The 23,704-nt window shown below is 40.7% G+C and overlaps 1 protein-coding gene across 1 annotated transcript in view; it reads right to left on the bottom strand.

The window, feature by feature from the left end:
* The window catches only part of ube3c.L (ubiquitin protein ligase E3C L homeolog), a 93,836-nt gene that overhangs the window by 32,406 nt on the left and 37,726 nt on the right, over nucleotides 1-23,704 (bottom strand). Inside the window, exons 12-15 of the mRNA XM_018267145.2 lie at nucleotides 10,202-10,288; nucleotides 7,806-7,963; nucleotides 5,952-6,184; nucleotides 70-174 (exon numbers count right to left, since the gene is read on the bottom strand). Of these exons, the coding sequence (XP_018122634.1) occupies nucleotides 70-174; nucleotides 5,952-6,184; nucleotides 7,806-7,963; nucleotides 10,202-10,288 (583 nt within the window). The remainder of the gene's footprint in view (nucleotides 1-69; nucleotides 175-5,951; nucleotides 6,185-7,805; nucleotides 7,964-10,201; nucleotides 10,289-23,704) is intronic.

The following is a 23,704-nucleotide window of genomic DNA, read 5'->3' as shown; positions in this document are numbered from 1 at the left end:
GAATATCAATCTCTACATCATACTAAAGGATAATTTATAGATGAATTACCCTCTCAGCTGAAGACCTACCTTATCAGCTTTAATGTTCTCTTGTTCAGACAGCCAGTGATTTAAAGGGCAGAAGTTTCTCCTTGTGTCCCGAGACTTCAGCATTTTAACCAGATTGGTGATCACCTATAAAAAAAAAAAAAAAAAAAGAAGACAAGCTAAAATGAGAGGGCTGGAAGCGAATTGCTGCTATTGTTCTCTATTAAACAAGAGTACAAAATAAATGCATAGATATATATATATCCATATTATACATATACATACAATAACACTATGTTTTTAGATAGGATAAAGAGAGCCCTTTAAGTGGAAGAAAAACATTTTTGCAAATTAAAAGCAGATTTTATCAGTGAACCCAAGCCATACTGTCAGGGAAGTCTCTTCTACTCCTCCACCCAAGCTTGTGTCTCCATCATCTCCTTCACTTCCATACAGAGACCTGCTAGAGGAGACAATCCCTAACTAACCCACCTTAACTTATGACATAGCAACCTACACCCAAAAGGTGGGATGTTTCAGTGAGTTTAAAGGCTTATGAGAAAATTATTTCCACAAAATTGTCAGAAGTTCCGAAGGAAAGGAAGAGGACCTGAAGAAATCCGAATGCAGGGTGAGAGCAGGAAGGGGGGGATTATGTAGGGTACTGGGTAGGGGTTTTTATTAGTGGGGGGGGGGTTCAGTTCTCCTTTAAAGGGTTACTGTCATGGGAACAAAAAATTTCAATTTGCATCAGTTAACAGTGTTGCTCCAGGAGAATTCTGCACTGAAATCCATTTCTCAAAAGAGCAACCTGTTTTTATTTTTTATATTTCATTTTGAAATCTGACATGGGGTTAGACATATTGTGAGTTTCCCAGCTGCCCCCAGTCATGTGGCTTGTGTTCTGATAAACTTCAGTCACTCTTTACTGCTGTACTGCAAGTTGGAGTGATATCACCCACCTCCCTTCCCCCAGCAGCCAAACAAAAGAACAATGGGAAGGTAACCAGATAGCAGCTCCCTAAAACAGGGTAACAGCTGCCTGGTTGATCCAAGAATAGCACTCAATAGTAAAATCCAGGTCCCACTGTGACACATTCATTGAGTTGAGTAGGAAAAACAACAGCCTGCCAGAAAGCAGTTCCATCCTAAAGTGTTGGCTCTTTCTGAAAGCACATGACCAGGCAAAATGGCCTGAGATGCACCTACACACCAATATTACAACTAAAAAATACACTTGTTGGTTCAGGAATGAAATTTTATATTATAGAGTGAATTATTTGCAGTGTAAACAGTGTAATTTAGAAATAAAAACTACATCATAACAGAATCCCTATAAGTTTATTTCAGTCATTGGACTAATGGAAGCACATAATCCTTGCTCCAGTCAAGGAAGGAGAAGAGAGATGGATAAAATCACCTGCCACCCTGAATGGGACAAACCAAAATCTGAAGATGAGGGTACAGATGGGAGGGTACAATATCTCTTGCCTCTGCTGAGGCATTTTCTACAGCCATCAATAAAACACAAGAGTTTGACTACTAGGTCAATACCTATGATGATGGAATCAGCAGAGGCAGTTCCCACCCAGATATATGAATTCAAATATTAGGGATGCACCGAATCCACAATTTTGGATTCGGCCGAACCCACGAATCCTTCGCGAAAGATTCGGCCTAATTCCGAATCCGATTCTGCATAGGCAAATTAGGGGTGGAAAGGGAAAAACATTTTTTACTTCCTTGTTTTGTGACAAAAAGTCACGCAATTTCCCTCCCCACCCCTAATTTGCACATGCAAATTAGGATTCGGATGGGCAGAAGGATTTGACCGAATCCGAATCCTGCTGAAAAATGCCGAATTCCGAACCGAATCCTGGATTCTATGCATCCCTATCCACACAGCAGGGATGTTCAGGGCAAGCAATAAACTACTGTATGCCCTTATACCCGTTTAAGGAAGACTAAACCCAAGGAATTTATTTCACATGTGCCCTTTTATACAAACTTGCTTTGCACCATTATGATTTCTGTGCCATGTGCGAGTGAATTAAAGATCTTGCACCCTTCTCCCCTTCTTTTCTCCTTTAAGTAGATGCATTAACTAAGTGATTTGCCACTTTATATAAGAATTTTAAATGAAACCCCCGAGTGAAGAGGCGTCGGCAAAGCTCAGCTTATTAGATCACATTAGTGCTGCATTTGCCGCTATCAAAACATTATCGTTTAGTCTCTCTTCTGCTAATGTTCGTGCAGCTCCGGGCTCGGAAGTGAAATGTGTTGTAAAATCAGACAGAATGGGTTGGATAGAGGCTATTGTAGACTTGTAGAATGAATAAGCATTGCTTAATTAGCCCATCAGGTTAAGTGCAGGCATTAATGGGTCCTTCCCAAAGTCTAGCGTGACATCTTTCTCCAAACATGGCCAAGAAGAAAGTTCCATTAGCAATATTAATACAAGCTTAGTTGATCATTTTCATTCAATTAACTTCTTTCAATTAAATAGATCGCTTGACAAAAGCAGTGATAAAAGACCCGAAGGGACAGCTGATGACTCGAACTGAACATTACCGAGCGAGAGGTCGCTGGTATTAAACGGACTGTAAATCTAGCATTCAATTTGGAAAGTGCATTTCTCCTGCACCTACTTCTTTAATGAGCAATTTTAGCTGACGGGATCTGTTTGCTTGAGGGGGGGGGGGGGCAGATTTAGCAAGTCAAGTGGTTCCTTTCCTGCAACAGATAGGACCTTGGTTCCCTCTGTTATTTCCCAGCTGCCAATGCTGACATTGGGGAAAAAACGAGAAAGAGATTTATTTTTCCTATGTTGTCACAGGCAACTGATTTTGTTTTCTTGCCGCACCATTTATCACGTCATTGAACAAGACCAGGATGTGCTACTAATTAAGCCTGACTTCAAGCGTGAGCAATGAGCAGACCCCATCAAATATGGCAAAAACCACCACTTGGTGGCCTGCCCAGAGGACAAAATATATATATTATAACCATCCCTCCCCTTAAATTGTATGCGTCTTTACAAGGGACGGTAGTTAGAGAGATGGAGCCTTTGTACTATTATAATTTGGATAATCTTAAATCCCCCGTACAAGGGCAGATACAGTATAAACTGCTGACAGATTAAGTCAGCAGTTTATTGCTCAGTGTATGGGGCCCTCTGGGCTTCCCTGTTTATAATCTGGATAAAAGTCGGGCAGATGTCGATCGGCCGGGCTTAAAGGAGAAGGAAAGCTACCAAGGCAATATATTGACAACAGATTAGCCCCCAACAGTGCGAGCTATAACCCGTTTTTATTCTTTAGAATGCTTTTCCATACCGGAGTAATCAGCTCTAGACACGCTCTGTTTGTTTATGACAGCAGCTGCCATATTAGCTTGGTCTGACATCACTTCCGGGCCTGAGACTCTCCCTGCTCACTCAGACTCAGATTACAGCAGGGAGGGGGAGAGAGGAGCAAACTGAGCATGCTCAAGCCCTAGCCCTGGAGGTTAAAGCTGAAAACAGGAAGTCTGATACAGAAGCCCATGAGTACACAATAGAAGGAAAGAAATGCTGTGTTTCTTTTCACAGAGGACTCAGAGCAGCAGTACTTTGAGGGGTTACTGGTGTATTTATATAGAACCTTCTGATAAAGCTTACTTAGTTTTAATCTTTCCTTCTATAAAAATCCTATCGGATTAAGGACTGCATTGCATTGATGCGGTCATTGATCAGACCACCCGTTTTCTCCTCATTATCCAATCGTTGGGCCCTAGGCTCCATGAACGGATCAGCCCGATCCACCTCAAGGTGGGCATATCGGGGAGAGATTCGCTCATTTGGTGACCTCGCCAAACGAGCAGATCTCCATATGTATGGCCATCTTAAAGTTATACTAACACGTTCCTATAAAAATAGGAACATGTCGGTATCAGTGAAAAGAATCTGCATGCGAAATATAAGCAACTAAAAGCTCCCCAAAGCTGCTGCCAGCCCAGCAAACCTTCGTAACGGCGACCCTCTGACACCATTAAATTATCTTCTTGAGTTATTTCAGTCAGACTGGGCTGGGGGTGGAGCGATCCCTCCATAGGCTAATTACAAATGAAGTACAGCAAAGGAATTCCAACGGCACACAGGACTGTGAGAAATCTTCAAAAATTTATTTCAATTCGGAGTGCGATGCAACGTTTCGGGGAGTAAAACCCCTTTGTCAAGCATGACAAATGAAAACAGGACTCCAGTTTATGGAGGGATCGCTCCGCCCCAAGCCCAGCGTGACTGAAACAACTCAAGAAGATAATTTAATGGTGTCGTAGGGTCGCCGTTACTAAGGTTCACTGGACGGCGGCTTTGGGAAGCTTTTAGCTGCTTATATTTACGCGTGCAGCTTCTTTTCACTGATACTGACACGTTCCTATTTTTATTGGAACGTGTCAGTATCACTTTAAAGGACATGTAAAGCCTACATTTTCCTACCATGTATATAAGTTGGGCATACCTTCCCCACCCAAGCCACATCAGTTGTACTGCATATACCCCCTCCATTTGCCAGCGCCATCACATTTTCCTAAAACAAATAGTTTTCACCCAGCGGCCATTTTTGCTCTGACACATCATCAGTAACATTGACATCTGCAAACAGGACACGTATGCTGTAAAGTTCATGCAATGCAGAATGTAGGTTTACACAGGCACAACATACTTTGATAAAAAGTCCTGCTGTTGTTGAGCACTGTAATGGTTAAGCTAAGCTCAGAAGAAGTGGTAAGGAGAAAAAATAGGATCAAACAGCTAAAGCAGAGTTTCTATGGGAAACAGTAATGCTATCTCTTCACTGGCTGGTAGACTGGAGGGTGTGTTTAGTAATCTGAGGATAACTGAGCATGCTCATAAGTCAACAGCCAAAGCAAATTCTTGAGGGAGGGGGCAGGGTGGGTTAGAGGAGTGGAAGGATTTCTAAGTGATTAAGGGGATGCTGCAGCCTTACTGTTAACCTTTTAACAACCAGAGTGGCAGTTATTTAAATATTTCAAAGAGGCAGTTCACTAATTACATTTTTGTGTAGGGGGTGTACATGTCCTTTAAAGGAACAGTTCAGTGAAAAAATAAAAACTGGGTAAATAGATAGGCTGTGCAAAATAAAAAAATGTTTCTAATATAGTTAGTGCCAAAAATGTAATGTATAAAGGCTGGAATGACTGGATTTCTAACCTAATAGTGAAACCCAACTTCCTGCTTTTCAGCTCTCTAACTCTGAGTTAGTCAGTGACTATAAGGGGGGCCACATGGGACATAACTGTTCAGTGATTTGCAATTGATTCTCAGCATTCAGCTCAGATTCAAAAGCAACAGTTATGACCCATGTGCCGCCCCGCCCTCAAGTCACTGATTGGTTACTGCCTGGTAACCAATCAGTGGAAACCAAGAGAGCTGAAAAGCAGGAAGTAGTGTTCTGGCTATTATGTTACACATCCAGTCACTCCAGGCTTTATACTATATTACATTTTTGGGTAACTAACTATATTAGAAACATTTTTTATTTTGCACAGCCTATCCATTTACCCAGTTTTTGTTTTTATATTGAACAATCCCAAACAGGATTTAATAACAGAGTCCTGTTATTATCCATTATCTATACAAAGCCAAAACATTCTAAAAGTCTTTAAAGAGATTACAAATTATTCCCATCAGTCCCTGCCCCACTGGAGCTTACGATCTAAAGTCACTATTACATTCACACAAACTATGGTTAATGTTATAAGACTATTGGGTCTATGGAGGTAATGTTATAAATGTCTACTACTTGTCTACTGACCCAAGGAAACCAATCAGCAAGCTAGATTTTCTGGTCAGCTGTTTCAAAACAAACATCTCATTGGCTGCTATGGGTTACAAGACATGCACAAAGCCTCCTTCCCAATACCTTAAAAAGCTGGATCCATCGCTTTTGCTCGGCCTGTATTTGCTTCAGCATTTCAGCGTTTGTGGTCACTCCGATGCTTCTGAACGCCGCCATGTACTCTTCGCGTACTTCGGGCTTTGTCTCGGGATAAGCCAACTTAATGATTCCCAAGCAGGCATCTCGGAGGCATCGGGATAATACCACCAACTGATCTAATGTGAAAGGCATCATCGATGATTGTCTCTGGCCTGCAACTATACAAAATGGAAAGGGTCAGTGATGATTTCTAATTAATCATTCTACAAACTAATTTAAAAGAGTAATTAAAGAAGGTAAAACACTCATCTGTCATTTGTAAAATCTCTAATCCCCTTTCCCCCTCCAAAAACACTAAGATAATACAGGTATGGGAACTGTTATCCAGAATGCTCGGGACCTGGAGTTTTATGGATAACAGATCTTTCTGTAATTTGGATCTTCATACCTTAAGTGTACTAGAAAATCATATAAACATTAAATAACTCCAATAGGCTGGTTTTGCTTCCAATAAGGATTAATTATATCTTAGTCTGGATCAAATACAAGCTACTGTTTTATTATTACATACAAAAAGGAAATTGTTTTCAAAATTTGTATTAATTGAATAAAATGGAGTCTATGGGAGATGACGTTCTGTAATGATGAGCTTTCTGGATAACAGTATTCTGGATAACGGATCGCATACCTGTACTGTTATGTCAGCCTTTTCACCTGGTACCAGTCCATTATTCTTCACAAGAAGTAGTGAGGGTAGAAGCCATGTTGGCTTTCAGAGTGGGCCAGCCCTTATGACCTGCACTCCATTGCTGATAGGTAATTGCCTATGAATGAACTGGGCAAGTGCAAGCAGGGCCGCCATCAGGGGGGGACAGGGGGGACAAGTGTCCCTTGAGAGTGCCAAAGCCTGCGGGCATTTTCGATGTCCCGAACAGCTGAAATTGCGGAAGTGCCGAAAAGCCGAACAGCCGAAGGACCCGAAGCCATGAAAACAGCCTAAGCCAAACTCCCGAAGCGGCAAAAAGACTCGAAGTAGCGAAAACAGCCAAAGTCCCGAATCGGCAAAAAGACCCAAAGTCGCGAAAACAGCTGAAATTGAAGTCCTGAAGCAGCGAATAGACCCAAAGTCAAGAGCAGAGGCGAAGTTGAAGTCCTGAAGCCATGAGTTCAATTCTATTGAACATCAATTTGTGTGTTGTTTTTTTTTTTTTTTTTAATCCCCTGGCCACCAATGTATTATTTTAATATTCTATAGGCCCCTGCCACCAATGTTTTTTGCCCCAAATTTTTTTTACTTGTAAGGGGGACCCTGGCGCCAATATTTTTTTTTAAATATATTTTTTGGGGCCCCAATCTTTTTAACGTTTAAGGGGGTCCTGGCACCAAGGTTTTTTAAAAAAATATTCTTTGGGCCCCAATTTTTTTTAACTTGTAAGGGGGGCCCTGGCGCCAATGATTTTTTTTTTTTTTTTTTTTTTTAAAAACTTTTATGGGGGGCCTTGGCACCATTGTTGGCCCTGACCATCAATAGCTTTTTATAACTTGTGTGTGGGGGTTACTTTTTTAGCGCTGATGTCTGTGTGGTCTTTTAACTGTGATGTGGAGTGGGCGGGATCTGGGGTGGGGCTTGGGTGCTAGAGTGGGCGGCCCTGAGTGCAAGTCTTCCGTGTGGGAGGCGTCTATGCCAAAGCAAAGGCAACAGTGGCAGGGACTCTCCTCGTAGCCACTCAAGTCTTACTCTATTGGGCGCCCATTGTAACCTTTGGACAAAATGACTCTGATATTTAAGAGTATGCTGCCCAAAAATTGTTCCAAAGCATATTTAAATTGGTTGCTTACCTTCTATGGGATCCCCGAAGAATTCATTATCATGTACCGAAATAAGGGAATGGCTAAATAAAGAGCTAAAGAGATAAAACAGGGGGATGATCCGATTGGAATCTTCCAGTGACATGGGGGAACCCCTTGAAATCACCTGAAGGAGCGGCACCCTAGACCTGTTACAGGAATAATAATAAAAAAACAAAAACCTTGATTAAAAATGTGAAAAAAATAGTAACTTAAATGGGTAGTTAATCAAACTTTTAGTGTGTTATAGCATTTCCCATTCTTATCAACTTTTCAAATGGAGCAGTTTTCTTCATGTTTTTTATTTCTGATCTTTCTATTTGGGCCCTCATCTTTCAGCCTCTCATTTAAACCACTGCCTGGTTGCTACTGTAAATTGGAACTTAGCAACTAGATAGAGCTTACAATTCCAAAACAGAGAGCTGCTGAACAACAATATAACTCATTCAAAAAATAAAAGACCATTTGCGTATGAGGACCAACTGCAATTTGTTTCAGAATGTCACGTTAACTCTCCCTCCTTCTCCAAAATGTAATCTAACAAGGTAAGTTAGATTGAAAGCTCTTCTGGGCAGGGCCCTCTTTACCTCTTATCTCATTTATTGTACAGCACTTCCATGTGGGTAAGTACTTTATAAATGTGTGTAAATAAATAATAATGAAAGGTGAAAGCCATGTATGAAATAAAAATGAAAGCTATGCAGTGGCTAAAGAAATACAGTAAGCATTTATTAGATAACATTTAGTATGATGTAGAGATGTATAATGATTTTTCATTTATTATTCATTGTGGTTATCGAGTTATTTTTAGCGTTTTTTCCAGTTTGCAATGTTAGCAATCTGGTTGCTAGAGGTACCCTAGCAACCAACCCTAGTGATTTAACCAATAGACTGGAATATGAATAGGAGAGGCCAGAATAGAACAATGAATAATAAAAAGTAGCAATAACAATACATTTGAAGCCTTACAGAGCATTTGTTTTTAGATGGGGTCAGTGACCCCCATTTGAAAGCTGGAAAGAGTCAAAAGGCAGAGGCAAATAATTCAAAAACTATAAAAAATAGACAATGAAGGCCAATTAAAAAGTTGCTTAGAATTGGCCGTTCTATAGCATACTAAAAATTTACTTAAAGGAGACTTCAACCATAAAGTAAAAAAAAATCCCTACCCCCCTACTCTATATAGACCCCCCCCCTCCCTCCTCAACCCCCAGCCTAGCTGCTACCTGGGCCAATGCCCCTAACTGTTTACTTACCCTTCTGCCAATTGGAGTTCACGGCAGCCATCTTCTGGCTCTTCGGTAGTCTTCAGAATGTGACCGGCGCTTTGGCAATTTCCGTAACGTTCGGCGCATGCGCAGTTGTCACGAAACAGAAAATTGCTCCAACTGCGTATGCGCCGAAAGTCAATTGCAGAAGCGCCGGTCTCATTCCGAAGAGAAGAAGATGGCTGTCATGAACTCTGCTGGACAGAATCTGCTCCTACTGGGCCCTGGATTTTAATCTGGAGCTCCAGGCACAGCATGCAGGGGGTGCAAGTGCTGTCAGAACGAGCGCCATCTTGAACATATACATATATTGCCTTTTAATAGTAGAGCCTTTCTGTTCCTTACAGATTTAAAGAAGAAAACATAATTCTAAGCAACTTTCCAATATACCTTTATTAAACATTTTCAGTGCTTTTAAAGTTATTAGTAAAAACATTTGCTAATGAAAGCAGCATTTGCTCAACTCCTGGTTGTTACTGTTTAAACAATATTGCAAAAGTCTTCGTTCCCCAGCAGCAAAGTCAGGTCTGTGAATCAGCTGCCTTGTCTTATATTGTATCAACAGTCTTAGACATCAGAGACTAGAAAGGGACAAACACTGCTTTCAATTTGGGAAGCACTGAATCCACTATTTTGGATTCGGCCGAACCCCCGAATCCATAGCAAATGATCGGGCTGAATACCGAACCGAATCCTAATTAGCATATGCAAATTAGGGATGGGAAGGAGAAAACATTTTTTACTTCCTTCTTTGGCGACAAAAAGTCAAGCAATTTTCATCCCCGCCAATAATTTGCATATGCAAATTAGGATTCGGTTCGGCCAGACAGAAGAATTTGGCCGAATCCAAATCCTACTGAAAAAGGCCGAATCCCGAACCAAATCCTGGATTCGGTGCATCCCTACTTTCAATAGAAATACATATACAAATAACTGTAAAACTATAGAAAAGTTGTAATACATGTATATTGTAAAGTTGCTTAGAATTATGTTTTCATTTATTAGGCACATTTTTATTTTGGGGTTGATTTGCCCTTTAACATCTTTTCAAGCGACAGTATGATGAAAGAATGCTGGGCCCGCTAGTGGTTGTGCAATATAAAGGTGCTGCATACATACCCTGTAATCATTTTCGTTGTCATTGAAGAAATTAAATACCAGAGATGTCTTAAAAATCTGCCATTGAAAGCCAGACTGTACAGCAACCTAAAAGAAATCAGAAATGAGGTTTTAGTAATAAACACAAAGCTTTACAGACAACACACCCCAGTCTTAGCTTATCAGTTTGTTTGCTGTTTTACTCAGAAGACATAGGCAGAAAGAACTGTAGTTTTCACTGTGTACTAGGATTTTAGTACACACACACACATATATATATAGGAGCTCACCAGTTTGTAGTTTCAGCAGTCTGGTTGCTAGGATCCAAATGACCTTAGCAACCATGCATTGATTTTAATAAGAGACTGGAATATGAATAGGAGAGGCCTGAATAGAAAGATGAGTAATAAAAAGTAGTAATAACAATACATCTGTAGCCTTACAGACCATTTGTTTTTTAGATGGGGTCAGTGACCCCCATTTGAAAGCTGGAAAGAGTCAGAAGAGGGCAAATCATTCAAAAACTATAGGAAATAAACAATGAAGACCAATTGAAACATTGCTTAGAATTAGCCACTCTATAGCATACTAAACGTTAACTTACAGGTAGGGATGCACCGTATCCACTATTTTGGATTCGGCCGAACCCTAGAATCCTTCGCGAAAGATACGGCTGAATACGGAACCGAATCCGAATTTGCATATGCAAATTAGGGGTGGGAAGGGGAAAACATTTTTTATTTCCTTCTTTTGTGACAAAAATTCATGCGATTTCCCTCCCCGCCCCTGAATTGCATATGCAAATTATGATTCGGTTCAGCCGGGCAGAAGGCTTCTTCCGAATACGAATCCTGCTGGAAAAGGCTGAATCCCGAACCGAATCCTGGATTCGGTCCATCCCTAATTAAAGGTGAAACACCCCTTTTATGTGTGAGATCTAAGGTATCTACTGCAGAGAGTTTACTGCACAATGAGAAGTATGTCCTGATATGAACTCTGTGTATATTTATTGTGTGATTTGCCTTCCCCAGTTATACTTTTATACATATTGTGCTTTTATGCAACGTACAGCGCTGCGGCTCCTTAAAGGGGTGGTTCACCTTTAAGTTAAATTTTAGTACATTGTAGAATGGCTAACTATAAGCAACTTCTTAATCAGTCCTTATTTTATCTTTTTTTTTTATAGTTTTTGAACTAATTGCCTTCTTTTCATCTTTCAAATGGGGGTCACCGACCCCATCTAAAAATAAATGCTCTGTAAGGCTACCAATGACTACTTTTTATTACATATGTTTCTATTCAGGCCTCTCCTATTCATATTCCAGTCTCTTATTCAAATCAATGCATGGTTGCTAGGGGAATTTGGGCCCAAGAAACCAGATTGCTGAAACTGCAAACTGGAGAGCTGCTGAATAAAAAGCTAAATAACTCAAAAACCACAAATAATAAAAAATGAAAACCAATTGCAAATTGTCTCAGAATATCACCCTCGATATCGTACTGAAAGTTAATTTGAACATAGCTCATACAGTTATACATAAATACGTGTTTGCTCTATGCTCAGTTACCCAAGGCATTTCAATAAAACCAAAAAAATAAATTCCTTTTCCAGAGTCTGTGCCCCAGTGGAGCTTACAATCAAAGGTTCTTCCATGCATTCTATAGGAAATGATCAGCAATCAATTCTGTAGAGTACGAGAGTCAGGTGCCCTGCCTGATGGGAAGATTTTAATGAAGGCTTGGGGAGAACGAACATCAATAAATGTTCCTACAACAATCAGGATGGACGTATTGTACATGAAGTTGTCAATGTATTTATTCTGCCATGTGTTCTGGGGTTTTATATCTGCAAATCCAGAAGTTCTCAATGGCCCAATCACCTGGAATTGTTCACCTTTGAGTTAACTTTGAATATGATGTAGAGAGTGATATTCTGAGACAATTTGCAATTGCCTTTCATTTTTTATTATTTGTGGTTTTTGAGCTATTTAGCTTTTTGATCAGCAGCTCTCCAGTTTGCAAGTTCAGCAATCTGGTTGCTAGGGTCCAGATTACCCTAGCAACCATGCATTGTTTGATTGAGAATATGGAATATTAATAGGGGAGGGTCAGAACAGAAAGACGAGTAATAGAAAGAAGCAATAACAAAAAATTTGTAGCTTTAGAAAGCATTTTTGTATTTATACGGGGTCAGTGACCCCCTTTTGAAAGCTAGAAAGAGTCAGGAGACTATATAAAAAAAAGAAACTATAAAAAAAATAATGAAGACCAATTGAAAAGTTGCTTAGAATTGGCCATTCCATAACATACTAAATGTTAACCTTAAAGGGGCAGTTCAACATAAGAAAACTTTTAGTATGCGATAGAATGGCCAACTCTAAGCAACTTTTCAATTGGTCTTTATTATTTGTTTTTTTATAATTTTGTAGTTATTAGCCTTTTTCTTTTGACTCTTTGCAGCCATCAAATGGGCGTCGCTGACCCCTTTCTAAAAAACATGTTCTGTAGGGCTACACATGTACTTTTTAATACTCATCTTTCTATTTGGGCCTCTCCTGTTCATATTCCAGTCTCTTATTCAAATCAATGCATGGTTACTAGGGTAATTTGGACCCTAGCTACCAGATTGCTTAAAATGCAAATTGAAGAGCTGCTGATTAAAAAGCTAAATAACTCAAAAATCTTAAATAATAAAAAATGAAAACCAATTGCAAATTGTCTCAGAATCTCACTCTCTACTAAAAGTTATCTCAAAGGCGAAGCCCCCCTTTAACAGCCGCTCACACAGGACCCCCCTCGTGACCATGGAATTGTCATATAAATCAATGGACCACTGTCCTCCCAGGTGACACAAGCCAAGTCAATCATTACTGGAGCCCTAACGAGGGAGTGGGGTCAGCTTGATTATGAACATAGCGGAGAAGCGTCGGTACCCAATGATCCACAGTAGAGAGGGTTTCAGATGGAGACGTTTAACAACCATGAACAAAGGCAATGGAGCCCCGTGTTTGCTAAAGGATAGTGCTGCCTATTTTAGTGTGTTGACCCACAGTGAAAGAAAAGTGGAAGTGTAAAACATACACAAAGAACAAGATGGTATTTTCACACCGCTCTCAATTACAGACCAACACATCAGTAGAAAAAGCACAAAATAACCCACAAGGAGTAGAGTTTTAACAAGCGCCCATGAAAAGAGGGAGATGGGAGATCCGTGTTGCGATTCCCAGAAGTAGGATAACAGTCTATCATCTTTTATGCCCACTAGTGTTTAAATAACCCCTTTAAATGCCTCTTCCCTGTTTACTTTATTTTAATGATTAAAATTCCGGAGCTTTAATATACATCGATATATACAGGTATGGGACCTGTTATCCAGAATGATCAGGACCTGGGGTTTTCCAGATAATGGATCTTTCTGTAATTTGGATCTTCTTACCTTAAATTAAGAGTCCTACACGTGTCCAATCCCATGCCCGAACTGTTGACCTTCAATGCCTACCCAGAGCCCAGGATTAATTATATCTCAGTTGGGATCAAGTACAATCTACTCTTTTATTATTACAGAGAAAAAGGAAATCTTTTTTTAAAATTTAGATTATTTGACTGGAGTCTGTGGGGAATGGCCGTTCCATACAGGTATGGGATCCATTATCCAAAAACCTGATATCCAGAAAGTTCCGAATTAGCAGTCTCCCATAGACTCCATTTTATCCAAATAATCCATCATTTGTAAAGTGGTTTTCTTTTTTCTCTGTAATAATAAAACAGTAGCTTGTACTTGATCCAAACTAAAACATAGTTAACTTATTGGAAGCAAAACCAGCCAATTGGGTTTATTTAATGTTTACATGATTTTCTAGTAGATTTATGGTATAAATATCCAAAGAAAAAGATCCATTATCCTGAAAACCCCTGGTCCTGAGCATGGATAACAGGTCCTCTACCTGTATGTGTGTGTATATATATATATATATATATATATATATATATATATATATATATATATATGTATAGAGTATATATATATTTATATATATATATTGTGTATATATATATATATATATATATATATATATCTCTAAGAAGAAGCCATTGGAATAAACCTGGTTTACCTGTACAAACAAAGGCGCACAAGCCTAACCTCTCTCTCTATATATAAATAAACCAAGGGAACACATGGCTGGCTTCTGTTTGCTGAAGGATTATGGAGCCTTGTAAAATAAAGTGTGAAATTCCTCCATTGCAAGGATTAAATGACCCATTAGGCTACATGTAGAAGAAACGGCACTAAAACTTAAGTTACTTTTATTTATCCCTGGCCATAAACAAGGCCGGTCACCCACAGAGATCATTTGCACTAATGAACAGAATACAATGGCCGCCTGAGTATTGTGGCTAAAAGATGGCAGTCAGCGTTCCTTAGCCCTGAAAGTGACCAGTCTGTGTGTTCTCTCCAGGGGGTCACTGCAAACATAGCCCTCTCATCAACAGGATAGCTTTTCACCAGTAAAAATTAAAATACAATGGTCACATTTTGGCATGAGGCAATGAAAGGGCAATTACAAGAATTGAATCCTAAATAAGTTTGCGCCTCTGCACATCACAAGGGGATGCACTGTTGACTTGGGAAAATTCCAAAGAAGAATGGAAGTCCTTCACATAATATACTCTGAGTTATGATCAACATTGCACCCCGGTGTCACTTTTCCCAGACTGTCTCGTACCTTATCTATTAGATTAGCAGGGAATAAAAGGACACTTTCTAATACATGTGAAATGGTCTGACGCATACCAGCGATTATTGTGGGACATCTGTATGCTGCCATGTGAAAGTGTAAAGGTGGCCATACACGGGCAGATTAAAGCTGCCTATATCGGTCCTTTAGATGGTGTCGGGAGGGGTCAGAGGGGTCGGAGGGGAGAGGTTGGGAACCCCTGCTTAAATCCATGAGAAATTTGTAATGAACGTTAAGTGGAAAGCTGCTTTCTTTCATTGGGCAACATTTTATTTTCCAAAAAGGAATGTCTTCATTTAACATGACATACTGCTTCAGGAAAAGGGATGCACTGAATCCAAGCCTTTTTCAGCAAAGATTCGACCGAATCTAAGAGCCTGTACCCAAACTTTCCCCTTTTGTTCCCTAATTTGAGTATGCAAATTATGGTTCGACTTCGGTTCGGTATCAGCCAAATACATCCTGAAAGATTTGGGGTTTGGCCAAATCCCGAAAATAGGGATTTGGTGCATGCCCAGGCCCAGATTTGTGAAAAGACCACAAAGACCCAGGCCTAGAACGGCAGAATTTTAGGGGAGAGCATGACGCCCAGCTATATCACAATTGGTATGGATGCTCTGGGAACATGCAGGAGATTTGCTAGCTCTTTAAAGGAGAATTCAACCCTAAACTTAAAAAAATCCCTACCCTACATAGACCTCCCCCCAGCCTAAGTGTTACCTTGGGCATATGCCCCTAACATTTACGTACCCCTCGGTGCAGATGCAGGCATCGGGAGTTCACAGGAGCCATCTTCAGCCTCTTCGGTAGTCTTCGTAATGAGACCAGCGATTCGGCAATTTTTGAGTTTTGGCGTATGAGCAGTAGGGATGCACCGAATCCACTATTTTGGATTTGGTCGAACCTCCCAATCCTTCGCAAAAGAGTCGGCTGAATACCGAACCGAATCATAATTTGGATATGCAAATTAGGGGTGGGAAGGGGAAAACATTTTTTACTGCAAATTAGGATTTGGATTCGGTTCAGCCGGGCAGAAGGATTTGGGTGAATCCGAATCCTGGTGAATAAGGCCGAATCCCGAACCAAATCCTGGATTCAGTGCATTCCTAATGCGCAGTTGTCGAGAGACAGAAAATTGCTCCAACTGAGCATGCGCTGACATGCTGGTCTCATTCCAAAGAATTCCGAAGAGAAGAAGATGGCGCCCGGGAACTCCGATGCCTGCATCTGCAGCGAGGGGTAAGTAAAACGTTAGGGGCATTTGCCGGGGTAACACTTAGGCTGGGGGGAGGAGGGAGGGGGTCTATGTAGGGTAGGGGGCAGGGTTTTTTTTTAAGTTTAGGGTTGAATTCACCTTTAAATCTCCAGCGTACTAATCGCCGTGCTCCAGACCTGAGAAGATAAGACCAGCTTGCACGAGCATATAAAGGGGGGAGACGGGAAGTCCCTGCCTAGGGGTGACCTATGTATAAATCCGGCCCTGTGCATGAATTTACAGGAATAAACCCTGTTTATTTTAACGACGGCGTCCCTGTATTATTGAAACCATCAGGACTTTGTGTCAGAGATAGATCTCCTCGGAGAAGCAGGAGGAATGCCAGAAGCTTTTCCTAGCCTCTCATTACTAATACTTGTCTCCCAATAAAGCCACAGATTAATAGAAGGGCTAAGTACTGTTAGTCTTGTAATGCACTTTAAAGATCTGTGGGATCAATACGGCCAATCTGACATGCCCCGGGGAGCCACAAACAAATATGGGTTTATGTTTGCGGCAATGCAAAAACCAAGGTTAATTTAACCGGCAAAATGAAATCAAACACTAAATCTTAATTCTCTCAGGTTTAGCGCTGGTAGTCTATTCTAGATTCTTCTATCTACATAGACTAAGGAATTACAATTACGGACACCTATGATCTTTAAATGACCTGTAAACACACAGCTTTTTTTTTTTTTCTCCTTTCCTTCGCTCGCTATAAAAATCAATAGGGCGTAAGTAGAAATAAATGAGATGGGAGCAATAACTTTTTTTTTTTCCATAAAGGATTGAAAGTAGTAAATTCCAGACAAATAACCTTGAAACATTCTCTCTTCGCAAACAATAATATTGATTATGTACGATCCAGAAAGGTAACGAGGATGACTAACGAGGATGACTAAATTCTCGAAGACGGGAATGTATTATTACACTGCCCGTCACTGTCATTTCCAGCAGATATTTTAGGGTTTGCAGCGCCGATTCTGGGGCAGCCCAGATGCCGCCCCCCTCCTCTCCCGCTCCGCGCTTAAAAATTAGCGTCGGAGCGGGTTTCAGGGGGCAGTATCGCTAATGCATTGAGCGCTAGAGCGCTCTTTGCACTAGCGGAGCCGAATTTCCGGGTTAAAACCAGGAAGTTCGGCTCTTAAAGTTACAAGGGCTGGCTTTTTGCCGCCCCTTGTAACTGGCCGCTCGCTGCCGCCTGAGGCAAGGGTTTCACCTTGCCTCATGGCAGAAGCGGCCCTGAGGGTTCGTTTACTAAAAGCTGGACGGGGTGCAAAGAACGGGGCGTTATGTTTTTCGCATTTTTCACCCTTGTCCCGCAGTGAATGTGCAGGTCCTGAACTTGACAGATGAATACAGTGCTGCCTGTGTTTGGCTGCACTGTATTCATGAGGAGTGGTCGGAGGGAGTCACATAGTCCCCTCTACTCCCTAACTTGCGTGTCATTCAGATGACAGGTCCCAAGCATTCTGGATAACACGTCCCATACCTGTACTATTAATGCACATTTATAAAGAGCCAACATATACTGCACAGCCCATCTATCAAAGGGTGTATCCATCAAACATACAGATAACATACAAATATTGACTGTACAGGAGGAGAGGAAGGCCTTTGTCAAGACAGTTTATAATCTAGCTACATACCATACTTAAGTTAAAATCAATTATCGGCCTTTATGGAAACATCCCCTTTAAATTAAATACGGTCATAACCATCATATTTACAGATTAAAATAGTGACTGGCCTGCTTAATTTTCACCGCTATGTCGTTTATCATTTCCTTTGCTCTGTAGCCTTGCCTGTTCTCTAATGAAAACTCCCCCAAAAATGCCTATACAGGCATATTTAGCAATTTAATTTTATGAGTGTGACTGTCAATAGCCATCTAAAGGAGACTGATAGCTGTACCATAGAGCCATTGTACCTCTATTATTGTGGATGGATGCAGAATGCAAGCATGTATTAGGGATGGCTGATCAAAAACATTTTAAGCATAAAGCAAATATCGTGGAATCACTCACCAAAATAGAAACGTGGCCCTGGTGCTCCAGCCCCAGGCCCTCAGCTAAGGGAGCGGACAATCTGTATACAAATTGTAATTGTTGGTTGGTGCAGGGCACACTGGTAAACTCACGTATTGATCAGACCAAAAAATAGTAGATAAAAAAATGAAAGCTTTATTTATATAATCATCTCTAGCATGACGCTTTCATGTCACTAGGACGCTTAATCATAGGCTTGACTGATCCCAGTTATAAAGTACAGGTATGGGATCCATTATCTGGAAACCCTTAATCCAGAAAGCTCTGAATTATGGGAAAGCCGTCTGTACTTGATCCCAACTAAGATATAATTAATCTTATTGGAGGCAAAACCAGCCTATTGGGTTTATATAATGTTTCATTTTATTAAATTAACTACTAAGACTTAAGGTAGGAAGATACAAAATTATGGAAGGATCAGTTATCCGGAAAACTCCAGGTGCCGAGCATTCTGAATAACAGGTCCCATACCTGTACTTATAAAATGATGAAAGGGTACGTGTATGCTGCCTGGACTATCACAGCAGATATCAATATACCATGCATACTGGTCGGCTAATCGATCGGGCAGGATTCATCTGCAAATTCACCACACAGTGGCCAACACAGAGCACTGGCAGATCAAAGGGAAGAGGGGCCACAGCACTACATTCCCTGCTGAGCTCTCAGACAAAACAAACATGTCTATGCCGTGTACAGACCCTTGTACTTGGCCTGATTGGTGGGTTATTGTACAGTATCAGCCCTTGTATGGACTCTCTGATGTGTGCACACTTCCTATAAGCAAAACTGGCAATGAAGTGCGGTAAAAACTAAAGGTGACCGTGGGTTGACCATCGGTCGGGTTTAAGTTGAGATTTGGCCAACCACTGAGGGTTAGGTTTGGGTGAGGGTCAGGCTGGGGAAGTAAACTCCTCCCAGGCCTGGACTGGCAATCTGTGGGTTCTGGCAAATGCCAGAGGGGCGGCTGTACGATGCCATATAAAGTCACTATTTAGTGGGCTGGGTGGGCCTCTATGTACTTGAAATGGCAGGGCCTATTTTGACTCCCAGAGGCAAAATGACCTGAGATGTACCTACACACCAATATTACAACTAAAAAAATACACTTGCTGGTTCAGGAATTAAATTTTATATTGAAGAGTTAATTATTTACAGTGTAAACAGTTTCATTTAGAAATAAACACTATATCATAAAAATCATGACAGAATCCCTTTAAGTTCTTTATCTTTGGTAATAAAAGATTTGAGATATGGTTCATCATTTATATCAGTCTGTGGCCCAGTAGAATTTACAATCCAATTTCCTATCACATTTACACACAATAGGGTCGATTTAAACAGGAACCAATTAATCTGCCTGTGTGTTTTTGGAAGTGAGAGGAAACCCACCCAGACCCCATAATGGGAGAACATACAAACTCCAAGCAAAAAGTGTCCAGGTTGGAAGAGAACTTAAGGTGGCCATAGACGCACAGAGAATATCGTACGAAACAAATTTTCGTCCGATATTCGTTGTGTGTATGGTGGAAAAAGAGCCGACCGATATCGGCAGAAGACTTGGATATCGGTCGGCTCGACGATCGGCTGGACGGAAAATTTTGATCGGGTGCCTTTGAAGGGACCCAAACATCGGCCATTGTTAGTGCTGAATCGTCAGATACAGGTAGAATTCTATTGTTTCTTCCCGTATATCTACCTGTATATCTGACGATTCAGCTCTACACGTGTGTATTGAAACGAACGATCTTTCTTGGAAAGATCTTTTCCAAGAAAGATCGTAATTGTCACGTCTATGGCCACCTTTAGGGTCCTACTACCCACTGACCTACGAAATATCCATTTTGTAAACATTTTTCAGTACAGGAATGGGATCAGTTATCAGGAGATCAGTTATCCAGAAAGCTCAGAATTACGGAAAGACTGTCTCCTATAAACTCCATTTTATCCAAATAATCCAGATTTTTAAAAATGATTTCCTTTTTCTCTGTAATAATAAAACAGTAGCTTGTACTTGATCCCAACTAAGATATAATTAATCCTTATTGGAAGCAAAACCAGCCTATTGGATTTATTTAGTGTTTACATGATATTCTAGTAGACTTAAGGTATGTAGAACCAAATTACAGAAGGATCCCTTATCCAGAATTTCTCGGGTCCAAAGCATTTTGGATACAGGACACTTCACCACTGTAGTCTCAATTCCCTTTAGATCCTGATTTATATTTAGCCCTATTTGAGATTTCGAGGACTCCCAAACTGGTTTGAGTAACGGTAATGAGGACCAACTTCTCACTAGTCAAACAAGTCAGGCCCCTCTGTACCACTGATGAAATTATAGTGTAATGATAAGGATGATACAGGCTGATTATCAACCCCATGTTTGGCAGCAGACTATGTTGCACAGAGGAGCCATTCCAAGATGTTAGTAATATTATGCGTTTTAATTAAAGATCATTATGTGCATTAGTGTTCATTTAGATATTGCTCCAACGCTGCCCACCATTAAATGCAGAAGGACAGCCAGATACAATTTATGCCTACACCAGACTGTATAATAAAGTGTTTAATAGAACACAAACAGGACTGTCTCTGATTATAGAGACGGAGAATGAACTCCTTGTAAGCGAAATATTCAGGCCATTTCATTACAGGAGAACCCCTTACACTGAACCTATAGTCTTGCAGAACTATAACTCCCAATATCCACAGGCAGCTCCGTTTTCTAATGTTGGAGTCAAACAAGACAGCAGTTTTCAGAGGCAGCTGGAGCTGTACTTCTACAACGAGAGGACCTGGGCTTGGACAGTCTTTACCTATCAGTGGTTGCCCGACATTCACATATTCTAGCTGTGGAATTGGTGCTTACCGAATTTATATACCAGGGTAAATACAGTATTGGGCCAGACACCTGCCTGCCCTATGTCTCCTTCTAAAAGCATGGGTATTAATGAAGTCTGTACTCTATGGGGCAAATTCACTAAGCGCCGAACGCTAGCGTTACTTCGCTAGCGTTTGGCATTTTCATTACTGCGCAAATTCACTAACGAACGCTGGCGTAGTTTCGCTAGTGTTACTTCACACCCTTACGCCTGGCGAAGTTTCGCTGGCGACGTAACTACGCAAATTCACTAACGCGCGCAGTGTACTGAACGCTACCTTTTACGCTAGACTTCCTTCGCCACCTCAGACCAGGCGAAGCGCAATAGAGTAGATAGGGATTGCTTAAAAAAAAAGTCAAAATTTTTTCTAAGTCCCAAAAAACGCTGGCGTGTTTTCTACATTATGGGTGATAGGCTGAAAAAGATCGAAAAAATTTTTGGGGCTCCCCTCCTCCCCCCCTACAACTCCTGACTCATGGCAACTTACCTAGACAGTGGGCACATGTGTAGGGCAAAATAAAATTTTTATTTGATGTTTTGAAGGTTTTCTAGGCATTTGTAGTGCTGATACTTATTCCTCCATTGAAATTTGAATTTGGCGCCGTATGCAAATTAGCCTTCGCTAGCGTAACTTCGCTTTACTAAGCGAATCAACGCTAACGCAACTTCGCAACCTTACGCTACCCCTGAGCGCAACTTCGGATTTTAGTGAATTTGCGAAGCGCTAGCGAAACTACGCCTGGCGCAGTGTGGCGAAGTGCGGCGAAGTGCAGCGAAGTTACGCCTGGCGCAACTACTAATCTTAGTGAATTTGCCCCTATGTACTGCTACAACAGCCTCTACTCAGCTGGAAAGGTTTCCACTGGATGTTGGAATATTGCAAGGATGCACCGAATCCAGTATTCGGCCGCACCCTTGAGCCTGGCTGAACCGAATCAGAATTTGCCTAAGTAAATTAGGAGTGGGTAGGGAAGTCACGTGACTTTTCATCAGAAAAGAAGATTTTTTTTCCACTTTTTCCTTTCATGCCCCTAATTTGCATAGGCATATTAGGATTCAGATTCGGCCGAATCTCTCACAAAGGATTCGGGGATTCAGCCGCATCCCAAATAGTGGATTCGGTGCATCCCTAGAATATTCTTGGTGAGATTTTCTTCTATCCATACATTTAGCCTGGCCATTGATGTTGGGGATCAGACCTGTCTTTGAATCACTGTTCCAGTTCATCCCACAGGGATTCAGGGATAATTCACCTTTAAATTAACTGTTACTATAATGTAGACAATTTGCAAAGGGTCTTCATTTCTTTCTTCTATGATTTTTCATTTCTTTAGCTTTTTGTTCAGCAGCTCTCCAGTTTGGTATTTCAGCAGCTATTTGGTTCCTAGGGTCTTATTTACCCTAGCAACCAGGCAGTGGTTTGAACAAGTGATGGGAGTAGGGATAGGAGGTGGCCTTGCATAGAAAAAAAAATAAAATATAACAATAAAATTGCAGCCTTGCAATGATTTTTTTTTGGCTGCCGGGCTTAATGGCCCCCATTCAAAAGCTGAAAAGAGGCAGAAGAGTAAACCAAATGCTTCAAAAACTATTAAAATAAATAAATAATGAAAAAGTTGCTAGCAATAGATCATTATTTTGTACAGAAAGAGGGTTATTTACTAAACTCCAAATTTATCTGGTTGGCCTTTTTGGGGGCAAAATATTTTTCGGGGGGGGGAATTTTTCAAGATATATTAAAGCCCGGTGCTGCAAAAAGCCTGAATCTGAAATTCCGCCATCTCAGACCTGATAAGGTTGCATAAAGGTCAAAGGCAGAGGTCCCTATCCTATTTGGAAAATTCTGTGGCCTGCGCTGGAATTAGCCCAAAAATCTGACCATTTTGGGCAAAAATCTGACAAAAATCAAGCTTTTCTGGAAAAAGCCCCAAAAAATCTATTAATTGTACGATTCAGGTTTTCGCTTGATTTTATCTGGTTTAATCAAGATTTAATCAAGCTTTTTTAATAATAAATAAAGTAAAATCAAGTATGGGAGTTTGGTTGTAGTTTTTTTAAAGGGGAAATCCACACAATCATAACTTGAGCTTTATGAAAAGTAAAGATATTTTCAAGCAACTTTGCAATATACATAAATTAAAAAATATGCAGACTTTTCATGATTTTTAATGATTTGGAACAGTTCCCTAAGCCTAGCCCCCTGCTCTCCTGTTGATCTGTCTGACTACTTTGCTGAGCTGTCTGACTACTGTTACTTTGTATCAACAGCCATCTGTCCTCAGCCTGCATCCTCAAAACCCCACAATTCCCTGCACATGTGATTTCAATAAGGAAAGGAACACCATAGTGCAGTGCATTGTGGGTTATGTAGTTCCTGCATGCTGTCTGTAAGCTGTGGAGAAGTTGTAACAATTTATAACATCAGTGTTTAGTCCCTCCTTCCCTGCCAGGATTTCAAATGATGCAGAAAGAGAAGAACTGTTACACAGCTTGATTTCAGCATTGAAAATGGCATTTATTCATACTTTTTGAAGAAACAGGTAACTGTGATGGGTATATTAGGGGTTTCTGTGTTATGTGGCCTCTTTATCAAATTTTGGTTT

Source organism: Xenopus laevis, chromosome 6L (assembly GCF_017654675.1).
Source record: "Xenopus laevis strain J_2021 chromosome 6L, Xenopus_laevis_v10.1, whole genome shotgun sequence".
In the NCBI taxonomy this organism is placed as follows: Eukaryota; Metazoa; Chordata; class Amphibia; order Anura; family Pipidae; genus Xenopus; species Xenopus laevis.
The sequence above is the reverse complement of the archived record's forward strand: the minus strand, read 5'-3'. Positions and strand labels throughout refer to the sequence as shown.